At 43.7% G+C, this 14889-nt stretch overlaps 1 protein-coding gene across 1 annotated transcript in view; it reads right to left on the bottom strand.

Moving 5' to 3' along the window:
* Positions 1 to 14889, bottom strand: part of trhde.1 (thyrotropin releasing hormone degrading enzyme, tandem duplicate 1) — a gene marked incomplete at both ends in the record, with an annotated part of 105570 nt that overhangs the window by 71002 nt on the left and 19679 nt on the right. Inside the window, one exon of the mRNA XM_079183592.1 lies at positions 6590 to 6716. Within this exon, the coding sequence (XP_079039718.1) occupies positions 6590 to 6716 (127 nt within the window). The remainder of the gene's footprint in view (positions 1 to 6589; positions 6717 to 14889) is intronic.

The raw sequence follows: 14889 nt of genomic DNA, 5'->3' as shown, positions 1-14889 counted from the left end.
TACCTTGAGCTCTTCATTCAAACTTAGTTTTTCTCTCTTTTATTAAACCTAACTAAGCATTTTAATTGTGAAGACATTTATTTTGAAAGGAATGTATGCATGTAACGAAGATTAACACATATTGCTGGACTTTTGTAGGAAAAATGCAAAAGAAAAAGAACAAGATTTTCGAAAGTGCAAATCATGAAAACCATCTTCACTGCAGGTCATTTCCTGTGCGGGCTGATATGGTTTAAACACTGCCATTCTCCAACATTGACTAATATATTGAGAGTAACAGCGACAGCTTCCATGCGGTTCCGTGTGGCTTTGAACCAACAAACCTCATCCCGAGGCCCCACAGGGAGTCTGCAGAAAGCAATTGAAGCACATCCACCAACACCACAATGCAGTCCCTTGTTCTAGTTGAACAGCAGCGATATCAGCTCGTTAACCCTGAACCTGATGTCGTCTCCCCAGCTGAAGAGGCTCTCTTGCTCTCCTCCGTGAAATCAATTCACCTCGATATCTCCCCAGGATCTGAGACACTCGGAGTCTCGTCTGTGACCGTCGTCCTCCAGCTCTGTTTTTTGGAGATAATCCCTTTAAACTCCTCTCAGCTCTCAGCGGCGCTGGTTGGTTTTGGCTTCTGCTTTGCTCACTGCTGGATATAAATTCCTCACCTCTGGCTGGTTTCCTAAAACCGCTTTGAAACATAGAACCGTGTCCTAAAGAGACCCGGCGTTCATCCGTCCTGTCCTCTGAAACCGCGGAGCAACCTCCAAATTACCTCTCGGTGCCGAGGTCATCGAGGTCATCGAGGTCATCGAGAGAAACTGTTGCTCAAAGACTTTGGATGAAGATAACGGCGATAAACATCTTCATTCAGTCTCAGTCTGCTTTGTGCCGGCAGCAGAGAAACATCCAAAGAGCATCTTTACAGACAGAAAAGCAGCCGGATCAGATCAGAAACTGTATAATTATAAATCAAACTCAAACAAGTCTCCTTAACGAGACATTTCTAGTTTTACGAATTAGAATTTTCTTAAAAGACGACGATTCAGCAAATGGGTCGAGATAATTCCACGAGTTTCCAGTGCAGAAGATCGTAAAATATGAAAATATAAAAGGATTTGGCCGCCTAGTTGTACTTATATTCCCTGAAGATATCGTTGTCTCTGAAGTCCATCGTCAATCAACGAGAAATCAAAGAGAAAAAAAGACGATTTTGAGAAATCGAGAACATGAAAACGTTTTTACGTTTTCTTCAGTATCAAAGTCATCCAGCGATATCTGATAAACATGAGAACGTTGAAAACAGGATTTTTAAAAAGGGAATATTCTAGATGTTCTGTATCTTAAAATCCATCCTGACCTGCGTTCATCATTTTGGACACTTTCTGTGACTTTGACCGTGGTTCCAGATGCCGTGTCCTCATGTGTGTCTACAGTCGACCTGATCCGACAGCGATGAACACATTTCATGCACTATAAACTATAAATCCAGCCGGGCCTCCTCGTGATCTCACTGAATCTCATGTTCATCGTCAGGGAAAAAGAGCTTCAGTGTTCTCGTGCTCATACTGACTCTTTTGTTCTGTCGGGAAACTTTGTACAAAAACAAAAAGTCTAAAAAAGATCCAGACTTCATTGAATTTTTTGCTAAATTCCTTCAAACAGATCTGGATGAAGCGACTGGATGAGACCGGAGCTCTCCGCTCCACCGAGGCAGCAGCAGGCAGACAGCTGATGGGCCTGCAGCTCCTGAGTGTGTGTGTGTGTGTGCGTGCGTGAGTGTGTGTGTGTTTGAGTTTAGTCCATCTGTTGTTGTGCGTCGGCCCGAGGCGACGGCATGAGAGAAAAAACTAGAGACAAATAGGAATAGAAAAAGGAAAGACGAATGATGAAAAGATACATAAAGTAAAGGAACGCTTGTGTGTTTCTGTGTGTGCGTGTGTGTGTGTGTGTGTGTGTGTGTGTGTGTGTTGGACCTCAGGCGGTGCTGCCTGTGTGTGTGTCTCTGTGGATCCCAGATGGAGCCAGAACTCAACAGAACGCATTAGTCCACTTGGCGTGTTCACACACACGTTCAGACACGCTCAGATATTCGGTGAAATCCTCCCGACAGTCGGGATCACCTGAGCCTCCGAGATTTCTGCTCCGCTGGAACAAGTCACATGACATCTCCTCCTTATCGCTGTATTAGCTAACTCCACTCCGGGATTGAAAAGAAAGAGCAGAAGAAGAAGAAAACAGATCAACTAGTCCCAGGCTGGGACCGGGTTTGTGCAGCAAGGAGCTTCGGTATCTCGGTTTCTGTTTCAAGTTAGAAGAAAGGAGGGAAAGCAGGAAGCCTCAGCTCCACATTTCAGATTTGGATTCATCTGCTCGGAGACTTAAAGCTGAATAGACACCAAAATACATTGTGAAGTATCTTTTATTCATCCGTGGGTCGGGGGGTTAGCGGTTCGATACCCGGCTTCAACTGTTCGCATGTCTAAGTGGCTTCAAATGAGACGCCGAAGCCAAAGTCCATCACATTTTAAATGTGAGTTCTGCTGCTAAACTTCCTGTTTCTCATAACCAAGAGGAGTTTAAAGTGAACTTTCAAACTCGGCTTAGTTTGAGCAAAGAGCAGTGGAGGAATGTAACGAAGTACATTTACAAAAGTACTGAACTGAAGAGTAAATTTGAGGTACTTTGATTGTATATTTCTACTGCTGCATTATTATTTTTTCCTTTTAAAGTACACATGATTCTGATTATAATACTGATATACTTTTACTTAAGTGAGGGTTTGAATGCAATACCTTTACTTGTAGGGGAGTATTGTTAAAGTACTTTTACTGCAGTCGAGGATAACCTTACATTGTATCCAGCAAACAAACCGCAGCATCGAGTTAAAACTTTAAAAACAAATGAAGTCGTTGCTTGTTAACAGTTTAAAAGTATAATTCATCAGGATTTTTGGCTACGACCACATTCAGACAGACTAGAATAGAACTTTATGAACTCTGATGATTGCGTGTGTGACTTCATGACACCAGAACTGCAGGATGCAACAATCAGTAACCTCAAACAGGAACTTTCACTCTTTGTCAGAGACGTTTTGTTGATGTTGTATCAAAGCCGTCATCATTCCGATTAAAAACATTAAAGGTGCAGCAGCAGCAACCGCTCACCTTGTTTCAGTTATCGTTGCATCACTAACGAGGTGAAGTCAGAGCGACAGCTGCTTCACACGCGGTGACACGGATTACTGTCTGTTAAATAGTCCACAGCGTCTTTCTCTCCAAAAACATCATCATCAAAGTGTCTTAGAAATACAAACAACTCATTGAGCTAAACTATTGCTAAACATGCATTTCTGCGGCCTTTATTCTTCCTGGTTTGAGATCTCATGGATGGCGTGTACAGCTACGAATGCTGGATGAGACCACCGTGGGTCAGTTTATATCGTTTGTGGGTGAACTATTCCTTTAACGGTACTCTTGATGGTCGATGTTGAGACATCTGGACCACAGACTCGGACACACTGCTGGACGTCCTCGTCTCTAACGGGACAGAAAACAAAGTGAATCTTTATTGTTACGATCTGGATTCTCACCCGTCTGCTCGGCCTAGTTTTCACTGTCTGTCTCTTTAAATTTGGTTCTCAGCTCATCATTTTTCTCTCGCTCTCTCTCGGGAGCTCGATGCCCTGCATGACAACAGATGGAGCCCTGCAGCTCTGGGACCGACCACACACACACACACACACACACACACACACACGGCTGGCAGCAGTGGGGTGAGAGGAAAGCTGTGGTAAAGACTGATGTCAACATCAGTATGAATGCACACACACACTCACAAAGCCCATGGTTATGTGGATATATGTAGATGAACTCACGCACACGCACACACGCACACACACACACACACACACACACACACACACTAGATCTATTATAGAAGAATGCATTCAGTCACTGCTCACACTCTGAAAAACAGGAAATATCTGACTAAATTTAAAACAGAAAATGAAATCAAAGAGAGATTCTCTCAGAGGGAGTTTGCTCTCTTTGCATTTATGTATTCACACTTTAATTTGGAGCCAATTTGAACTCCAACACACTGAGCTGGGAGGCCATCGGGGGATTTTTGGACTTCTTTTTGGGCAAAATATCAGTGTATTCCTCTGGTGACTCCATCCTTCCATGTGAGAGTCTGACTCCAGCTCAGCAGGACACGCAACACAAACATATTTACTTTTTTTCTATCAACGTGCTTTATCAACTCCTGCTGGATCACAGGCATGCTGGGAGATGTAGTCCCCTATGTGTGTCCTCTAACAATAAGTAACTTGTTGCACCAGAATCACTGAGACTAACTGATATCATCCACTGGTGATGGAGATCACATCACAGCTGTTTCATCCTCCTTACAATACGTTTTATTGTTTTATTTACTACAGTTATGTCTCTTCTTGGCCTTGCACATTGCAATATTTTGGACCTCTTGGTACCACACTCGCTGGAGATCTTCAGGCCGATGTCTCTTTCTGTTCCAGAGTCACGGCCTGAACCAGACTGGACAGAGTCTTCACAGTCCGGGCCCTGAGGCTCTGGAACAACCTGCCCGAGGCAATAAGCCTGGCAAAGTCAGACCGTCTTTGATATCTGCTCTTTTCATCAGAGAGCTTATCCTGAGTTCATTTTACTTTACTGGAATTGATTTTTTTAAATATCGGATATTACTGACATCGTTTGCTTTGCAATAAAATCTAAAGATTTTAGTTTACTAGTTTACTTTGTAACTCGGGTTTCGATTATAACATCACCGGAGCACCAGAGAGACTCTCCAAAGCATTAGTGTCAAGATCTGGTGGGAGCGCAAAGCTTTAGATCCGGAGTTACTGAGGCAGAGAAAGAGTTGAGAACATCTTTACAGGTATTTCTGAAACAAACGCGAACGAGTGTTTGCACACTGGAGGACCAAATGTGAGGCGGCTCTGGCCCGTATATATTTAGAACGTGGGCACGGGTTGACTTGTAGTGAGAATAAACTAGATTTTTACAATCTCAGACAAGATCTCTTTCTAGTCTCCAAACTCTAGTTGTCTTTGGAAAATGTCGAAACTTCACACTTTGTTTCTGATTTTTTACCAAGTTGACATCTTGGAGATACAAGCTTTCCTCCTGGTGTGGACCACAGAATCACCTTCAGCTCAGTGTGGAATGGCCTTTTTAATGCAGTTAATATCAGCGTAAAGGTCAGCGAGGGGAAGTAAATGTCAGACTTAATCCTGAGCGGATGGAAACGAACTTTGACTGAAAGTGAATTTGTAATGTGATGAATGAATGTGGACAGGGAGGAAGTGTCTGACGTACACAATATGGAGCCACAGCGATCACATTAGCTTATTTGAGGGTGGAGAAGGGAAAAAAAAGGGAAATGCACCGCTAATTGATTCTGGCAGGACAGAAGTGTAAAACACAAACAATTATGAAGCCAGGAGACGAAGCAGGATAGGGAGATGAAATCTGACCGCTTCTGACACGATTCATTATCTTGGAGAGGAGAGAGAAGTGTGTATACGACAAACACGGCCACACGGATCAGAACTACCGCTGAGAGGCTGAGAGCTTAACAGCATGAACCAAAACCTGGAGCACAGGAAGAAGAAAGTATCCCGATGTTACACAACATACTTTAAACGCTGATAGAAACCAGGAAAAACAGACAAATTTGCCCGTTTCGATTGGTGAAGGATTGATTATTGCATATCTAACTCAACTCTTGACATTTCGACTCATTTCAGCACCTCCACTTCTGTTAAGTCATTCAACGGTCTGGTCCAACTTCAACTTGAGCTGCTGCTGTCATAAAAAAATAGCACTTCAACTCCTTTCAGTGCTTCCACTTCCACTAAAACTTCTACTCCTTTAATCCCGTCCACCTAAACCGCCACACAAACGTCTCTCCTTGTGTCCGTTTTACAGTCATTTCCACTTCAGTGCCTTAGTTTCAAGTGCCACTTCGACTTCTTTCAGTGCTTCAAAGTCCTGTCTCAGTTCATTTAGGAGCACCGACATCAGCTGTTACCACCACACAAATCCATTTCAAAAGCTTCAAAGTGTAAAATCTTCAGATATTCGATGCGAGTGTTGCAGTGGAAGCGAGTACACTTTATGTCCTTTACTTTGATGCCTTACTTTTCAGAGTATTAGCAAATTTTTGGACATAATTTGTTTTTCTTTATCTAAATAAGCCCAAAATCTCCAGAGCTCCTGTGTTAAATGTCTGAACACAAACTGTCTGAAGTTACAGTCCCAGATCTAATCACACTGTACCTCCCCCTGACACTCGGGGAGAAGAGGACGACAGAGAGGTTTCTTTGCCTCATAAGAGTACAAATTGATGAACCCAACAGCAATTGTATGAAGGACAAAGAGTTGGCTGACTTCTCGCAAAAATGGCAGCCCAGGACGGGGGAAGCGGTTCGCTCTCTATTCATCAGGATCAGCAGGGGGGATAGAAAGCTAACAGTGTGGGCTTTTTTATTCAAAGAGAGCTGACAGGAAGTCAAACATTAAAGGAGAGAAGAAGAAGACGTCAGCAGCCTTACCTAGCTTGGGCAGTGAGTACTGGACTTTGAAGTAGTCCTGGTAAAATCCCAGAAGCCTCTTGGTGATGTGGAGAGCGTAGTCCCCTGCTCCGCTGGCAATGGCATCGGGCCGGGCGTACAAACGGATCTAAAAACAAAAAGACACAAATAGCGATCGAGAATCAGGCGAGTTTAACAGAGATGGATATCGGGAGAGGAAACGGATTTAGAGCCGTCTCAGCTCTGCAGAGAACAAAACGGAATTAAGCCAAGTTTCTTATACGTGGAGGGAAATTAAATTTGGCAGAGTTTACAATCAAATCTACAAGGAGACAAACAGAACAAGGTGTGTTAGACTCCACAGAGGAAATAACACAATCGGGTTGACTTAAGTTCAAATCTGCAGAGACACGGAAATTAAATTTGAGGTTTCTTTTGTCCAAATGTACGCAGAGAAATGGAACCGGGCAGGTCAAGCCTTCAGAGGATAAGTGGATCAGGCCCAGCTCATGTTCAGCTCTCCAGACAGAATAATGGAGTCAGGTCGACAGCAGAACAATAACGACTTCTAGCAACCAAACAAACTGGAAGTCAACATTCTGCTCTACGTGGATCACAATATTTCTATTTTCAGTCCAATAAATGGTAACCCTCCTTCCAAAGCTTCTTCTCATTCTCTATTCCGTCAGTGTGACAAATTAGATCAACAAAAGTGTAACAAATTACAACAAATTATACAAATGAATTAGACATTGACACAAGACGTATGAAACAGACGCTATGAATTGAATTTGGTAAAGATGTTTCAGTTATTTCGATTAGGAGGAGTTTAATTGTTTGTGTGCATGTGTGAAAATGTGTTAGTGTCTCATTTAATGACAAATGAATAATAAGGAGGCTAAAATAAATAGATAAATGTTAATACTAATGTTGATAAGAACGTTCAATAACTGCATAAATAAATATGGAAACAAACAAATATGTAAGATCATAAATAAGTCAGCAAATAAAGAAATGACTACAAGAATAAAGTTATTCAACATTATTAGTATTATCGATATTCATTACTAACAATAACAATGAAGTAAAAAAAAGTAAGTTTAATGAAGTTTGGGAAGGAGTTTCAAAATTACATTTTACGAGCAAATAAAAAATCAGAAATCTGGACTATTTTTGAGGTTTCAAGTTTAGAGAATATTAGTTTGTTGGCGCTTTGCTTTTGCTAAAATATTTAAACAGATTATTTATTTGTTTAGGACTGTTTTATAAGATAATACGCTTTCATGTTTTTTACTTTTTTGTTTATTTGCTATATTGAATTATCACAAGTTGATGACTCTTACGTTGATTTTACAGTTTATAAAATCATGTTTTTGTGATAGAAAATAAACACTAAAATGCTTCATTTCAACAGTGAATTAACCTTAAAAGTATTACACACATCAACACACACACACACACAAGACCTCATCTGCCAAACGCCAATCAATAATCAATACCGCCAGGTCACATGACTGCAGTGACCTCATTGAAAGACCAACATGCTGACAGTGTGTGTGCTTGTGTGTCTGTTGTGGGATGTAAGGAGATTTCTAAACAGTTCTGTGGCTTTCAGGCCATTTCTGTAATTTGGTTCAGGTCATGACGTGTATTTAATAATGTAACACTGGGAACCATCTAAATGTAAAACAGCCACAAAACATGGACACAAAAACTGTTACAGCAGTAAATCACTTTCCTCCATCACTGTGAATCACTCAGCCAAGCTGTGAATGATTGGTTAGGTTTCGTTAGTAAAAATACTTGGTTATGGTTTTAAAAAAAGATCATGTATGTGCTAAAACAATAACATAAAAATGTAGCGATACGACTGGCGATACAACTGGCGATACGACGTAGCGGTACGACGTAGCGATACGACGTAGCGGTACGACGTAGCGATACGACTGCCGATACGACTGCCGATACGATGTAGCGATACGACGCGATACGACGTAGCGATACGACTGCCGATACGATGTAGCGATACGACGCGATACGACGTAGCGATACGACGTAGCGATACGACTGCCGATACGATGTAGCGATACAATGTAGCGATACGACGCGATACGACGCGATACGACGTAGCGATACGACGCGATACGACGTAGCGATACGACTGCTGATACGATGTAGCGATACGACGTAGCGATACGACGTAGCGATACAACAAGTAACAGTTGGTTGAGAACATTTTGTAGAAGCGTGTTCGTGGAGAACAGACTGAGGCGTGAAACCTGCTGCAGTGAGATTCTCAACGTTAACCAGCGTTTTAACGTCTGTCAGTGAAACCTTTGCAATGAAATAAATGAAAATAAAAGTGAAAACAAAAACTTTGAGATCGATATTCTTTAAATGGCTTTGGTACCAGCTTGGTATTTGTTGCTGTGGTATCAATCTGCCCGTCTCTCTCTCTCTCTCTCTGTCAGAAACGTTTCACTTCAGCGACTCCCAACTGATTCTCTAAACTGAAGTGATTCTCTCAGTCTGACGGACAGACAGACATCTGCTCCATCTCAGTCAATTTTCTTTATAGAAAAAGAAAACGTTTCTGGGCTAAAAGCAATTTGCCAAGAGAAAATGAGCTGCTGCTGCTGCTAGAACCCCTGAGATCATTTAGACCCTCAGGTTGGGAACCAAAGGGTCACGAGATGATTAATGGGAGAAGAAGAAGAAAGCAAGTTCTGATAAATGAGTTTGTATCCATTCATCACGCGTTTCTCTAATTACTTGTACAATTATGAAGTATAAGATACTTTCTATTGTACAAGTATATCATATGTGTTTCATATTATATGTTTTTTCATCTAAAACCCTCAAAACATCTCAAAACTACAGCTGTCAAATTAATGTAGTGGACTAAACTGTATATTTTCCTAAAAACAAAAAGGAATGTGTGACCAGACTGCTAAAGGTGAGTGTGTGTGTGTGTGTGTGTTTGAGTGTTGGATGGTTTTACCGTCAGCGACAAACCACCTCAGCTGAAGGACGACAGAGACGAGCTATCAAACACACACACACACTTATATATACACACCATGATGTAATGCTGCTGTATCACTGCTGTCATTTCACACACACACACAGGTAAACATTATTGTCCTAGTAACACCTCTCTCTCTCTCTCTCTCTCTCTCTCTCTCTCTCTCTCTCTCTCTCTCTCTCTCTCTCTCTCTCTCTCTCTCTCTCTCTCTCTCTCTCTCTCTCTCTCTCTCTCTCTCTCTCTCTCTCTCTCTCTCTCTCTCTCTCTCTCTCTCTCTCCCCCCGTTTGTGTCGTATCGAGCTGAATATAAAGCAGAATTCACAGGCGACGTCATTACACGCGAAGCCAACAGGAAGCTATGAAACCTTGCATCTCTCTGATTGTTTATACAAATATAACTAATATGGCTGTGAAATGTCATGCGGGTATTCGTGGTTCCCAGAGGATGACTCCTTCTGACTCGTCCTTTAGCGCCACCGCGAGGTAAAACCTTTGTTTTTTTGGTGTGACAACTGCTAACGTTAGCATTAGCTCAAAGCACCACTTTTCCCTTGCGAGCCAAAAACGCACTACCCTCATGGAAATGAATGATTCAGCGTGAGCGCCGACAGTCACTTTCACCGGTTACATTGACAAACACCACCAGCTGTGGACGATATCAGCTGTAATTAAAGTTAATTCTCTAAAGCTGAAATTAAACTTTTGGCAGATGTCTACTCAACGTGCTCGCTGCACGTCTGAGGGAAACATCACGACCGCCAGTCTATCGTCACGTCACTTCCCTGTTCAACAGTCATACGTATCGATATTAATTCTTATCACTAAATCATTCTGAACTAGGACCTCCAGTGTTTCAGCTTGTGGAATAAAAGGCATACAATAAGAAGACTACACCTGTTATTGCAACATAACTAATACACACACTGATGCTCCTGGTATTGATAAATAAACGTACTTCTACCACCAATGCTAAATCTATGCCAATATTGTGTCACAATCCTGCTCCTCCTCCTCCTCCTCCTCCTCCTCAGGACTGATTTTCAATAAAAATTCAAACTTTTAAAGCTCCTCTCCTCTTCTTCCCCACATTCTCCTCCCTCCACCAGAACTCATCTCAGAGCGCGGCAGCCTGCCGAGTGAATATCGGCTCAGAAAGTGGAGGCTTTATTGAAATCGCGGCTTCTTTCGGCGGACTGGCAGCGAGCTGCTGAATTGAGAATCATCTCCCGAGGATTCCTGAAACGCCTCCGGCCATGTTCTCCCCGGTGAGGAGAAACCGTGGGGGGGGGGGGGGGGGGGGTTGGTGCGACGTCGTCACTTCAAAGTATCATCATGTATACGTTCAATTTGTCCCCGAGGACTGAAATGTGCTGCTTAAACCGAACTAAAAGCACGGCACGGTGGCTCAACGGGTCGGAAAGAGATCCCGGTTTAAACCCGAGCCGCTGAGCGTCCGTGTTCTACGGAACATGTGAGCGAGCTGCAGTGGAAACTTTAAATTGCCCCTCGGTGTGTAAGTGGGCGTGAAAGCTTGTCGGTCATGTTTCTTCGCTCTGTGACAGACCGTGGGTGTACCCTGCCTCTCACCCAATGCATGCTGGGATTCACCCCCCCCCCCCTGTGGCTCTGATAAGCTGTTTAGAAAATATAGATGAATGAAAAATGAGGAATATTTCAGTCCCCTTACAATTCGCCCTCAGGTTGTTGTCTTTAATCCATTCCACAAATCTGAGGAACGATTGTAAATGTGACCGATCGCCGTCCTTATTTTCATGCACCGGTCCAGTTCAGACACAGAACGTATCGAATAAAATGAAACCCGGACAAGAAAGAGTGATTACTAATACAATAGAAGCAGAAACTAATGATCGACAGGTCTCTATTAGAGACGTATACGGCGTCTCTACGTCACTCCTCAGTCCATATATGGTCACTTCCTGTTCACTGGTTGCAAAAAGCTAAGATGGCGGCGGCCAAATCGCCGAACTGTAGGCTTCAAATCAATCACTCAATGAGCGAGCTGACGACATACTTTATCGTAACGATCAGGCAGGAAGTGTGAAGACTCCCCCTACGGTGTACCGCTCAGTAACACTAGCAGACGTGATCCAAAAGTCTCAACACCCTGATCCCTTCAAAATAAAAGTCTGAGCCACGATGCTACACATGCAAATGACGGCGGCAGGGATGAGCTTCCAGATATGACTTTTGGTTTTGTTCTCAGCAGTAATTCACTCGGGAAATCACGAGGCGACAGTTTCTCCTCAGAGCTGCACGTTGTTCAAACTTTTGACAATCACGGCACAAAAGAGATAAATAAAGATAAAGATGAACAAACACAAGATATTACAGGTTGCTGTTCTCTTCTTCCCTTTCTCAATTATTTGAAACATTCTTCTTTCTCATTTCATCTCTATCTCCTTCACCTCTCCTCCCCCCTCCTCTCCTCCCTCCTCTCCCCCCCTCTCCCTTCCTCTCCTCTTCTCCTGTCCTCTCCTCTCGTCTCGTCTCCTCTCCTCCCCCCTCCCCTCTCCTCCCTCCCCTCCTCTCCTCACCTCGCCCATCCTCTCCCCTCCTCCTCTCCTCCTCCCCCCCTCCCCTCCTCTCCTCCTCACCTCTCCTCCTGTCCTCTCCTCTCCTCTCCTCACCTCCCCCTCCCCTCCCTCCTCTCCCCTCCTCACCTCGCCCATCCTCTCCCCTCCTCTCCTCTCCTCTCCCCCCCCTCCTCCCCCCCCCCCCCCCTCCCCCCTCCTCTCCTCTCCTTGTTATCTCTCCACTCGTCCGTGACGTCCCTCGCTGCATTGTGTCGCTCCGTGTGTCGTCCTTGGATGATGGATGGGGTGATGGAAGCTCGGGTTGCCGTGATAATTTGATGGATGGTTTAGCAGCTGATACGAGCGCCGCGAGAGCACCGTCGCCACAGCGACACGCTCTCCACCCGGCGTACGCGAGGCCTTGACTTTGAGATCACCAGACCTTCAGACAGTCGCCGTCGCTCCACAACAAGCGCCGCTGACCCGTGACTGCGGCGCCGCACGTCTGTCCAATCGGATCAAACCCTTCAGCCGACGACGGCGCTCTGATGAAGAGAGACGGGCCGAGGGTAGCGGTCTTCTCCGTCAATGACAACGAGACAAAAAGAGATGATTGTTGACTTCAAGAGGAGCGGAGCGTGAACGGACGACCAGCAGAGAGACGCCTCGTCTCTAAAGAAACAGCGCTGAAGTCTCCTCTCTGCTCCTCACGTTCCTGCTGAGCGATGGATCGTATGAAAGCCGGATGTGAGGAGCGACTGCTGAATGTTTTAAGAGACTTTAAAGGAGTCTGCTGTCGAAGGATCAATTCTGAAAACCGAAACCTGCAACAACGAGACATTTAGCAGTTTTAATTCAACGTTTAAAGTCGGTTAACTCCTCTCAATGAAAGGCCGCTGCTGATGCCAATAAGTGCAGGAATATCTTTGAAGACATCTTCAGTAAAAATGTCTTTTTAACACCAAATCCTCGTGTGAACATCCTGAGAAAGGATCAGTTTCTCAGCATGTTCACGTTCAAAACCAGCAATCAAGAAAACCAGATATCAAAACATCATCGGTGGATATTCAGTGAAAACCTGCGATCGGGACGTCGTTAACGCTCTATTCAGAAACCAGTGTGTCACTGAGGAGCTAAAACCAATATTTGAGGAGAAAGAAAGCCAGAAGGAGGCTGGAGAAGACGTCTGTGTGCAGCAGGAATGAGTTTTTCTTGCATGAGTCCGTTTGCTCCTGAGGTCTGTGCAGCATGGAGGATAAATCACAGGCTGTGTTTAGCTTGAGGAGGTTTTGATTCAGAGGTTAAATGTGTGAAGACCAGAAATGGAATCAGCCTTTATGTCTTAATGTGACTTTCATCTCTGCTAGAAGCTCACCGCTGTCCCAGAGGACATCCAGGAGAGGCTTTGAGTCTCAGCAGGAAGTCTTTGTCCAAATAATTACACAGATCTCTGATGGATAAATATTTGGAAACGGCGTCAAAGTTATCGACCGACAGCAGCTGAACAATAACAACCAAACACACAATAAAGGAATTATGTCTCCTGGTTTTAGTGAAGACGTGTTCGTGAATACGACTAAAATGATCAAACTTGAATCGTTCTGCAGCAGCTGTGAGTCTGTAAACTGATCAACTCGTTTACTGCAGTTCATCGAGACGTTTCTCCGTTTGTTGGTTCATAAAAACAACAGTTTGTTCCTGAAACAAAGGAAACAGCAGCTGAGCCACTTTGCTGTCGCAGGAGAATGTAACGTCAACGTGACCTTCATCATCTAACAGCATCACTACGGGACATTAATGTGACCTTTACTATCATTATAGGATGTTAATGTGACATTTAATATAATTAAAGACAACTTCAATAAAAGAATGTGCAACAATTATCATTAAAGAACTTTGAACAAGAAACTTTTCCTCCACATTTTTCAAACTATAAAGTTAGAATCTTGTTGCAGCCAGAAAGTCCACAGCTTGATTTAAGTCATCTAATCATCTTTCAATCACGGTTTCCTGGCGCCTCCACGAGACGTAACTGGCAAAGAGAAGTCGACAACTAAATCACACTCAGCTGACTCAGCAGTGTGTGTGTGTGTGTGCTGGTAGGTCTGTTAGCTTAAAGGCAGTGTGTGTGTGTGAGGAGTCAGCAGGCGGTCGAAAAAACAGGTAATAAAAGGTGTTTCATTTGAGGAAAAACGTGAGTCACCACGACCACCAGAGGTCCGTGAGCAGGCAGCCGGAACCGTGCACACAAGATGTTCTGTTTGCTGCAGCAGCATGAGAGACGTGCGCACACACACACACACACACACACACACTCACACAGTCACACACACACACACACGTGACGTACATCGTACACATTGCGTAATCCTCAACGTATCCTCATAAAACAGTTTGTATGAACGTTTTGTTTTGTGCGTTTTCCAATGAAAGTCCAGCAACACGCGTCACTTTCTGCTCGTTACAGTTAAAGAAATAAACTTCCGTCTTCAAAGGAACCAACGAGGGTTTAAGCTACAAGACTCCTCACTTAGGTTCAGGAAAAGATTGAAGTTTGTGTTAAAATAACTCCTGAAGTGCAGAAGCTACGTGACAAATAAATCAGCGTTGACGTCTCTTTTCTCCAGTGAAAAGCGTTAAATGACGGCGTATTCGTTTGTATCGTATAGATGAACGTCATGATGAAGCGGTGTTTGCGTGTCTTTGTGTTGCTGCAGAGTTTCTTCTGTCGCGTCTTGTTGAATGCAGAGATGTTAAACCAG

This window comes from Pholis gunnellus (genome assembly GCF_910591455.1).
Source record: "Pholis gunnellus genome assembly, chromosome: 22".
Taxonomy (NCBI): domain Eukaryota; kingdom Metazoa; phylum Chordata; class Actinopteri; order Perciformes; family Pholidae; genus Pholis; species Pholis gunnellus.
The sequence above is the reverse complement of the archived record's forward strand: the minus strand, read 5'-3'. Positions and strand labels throughout refer to the sequence as shown.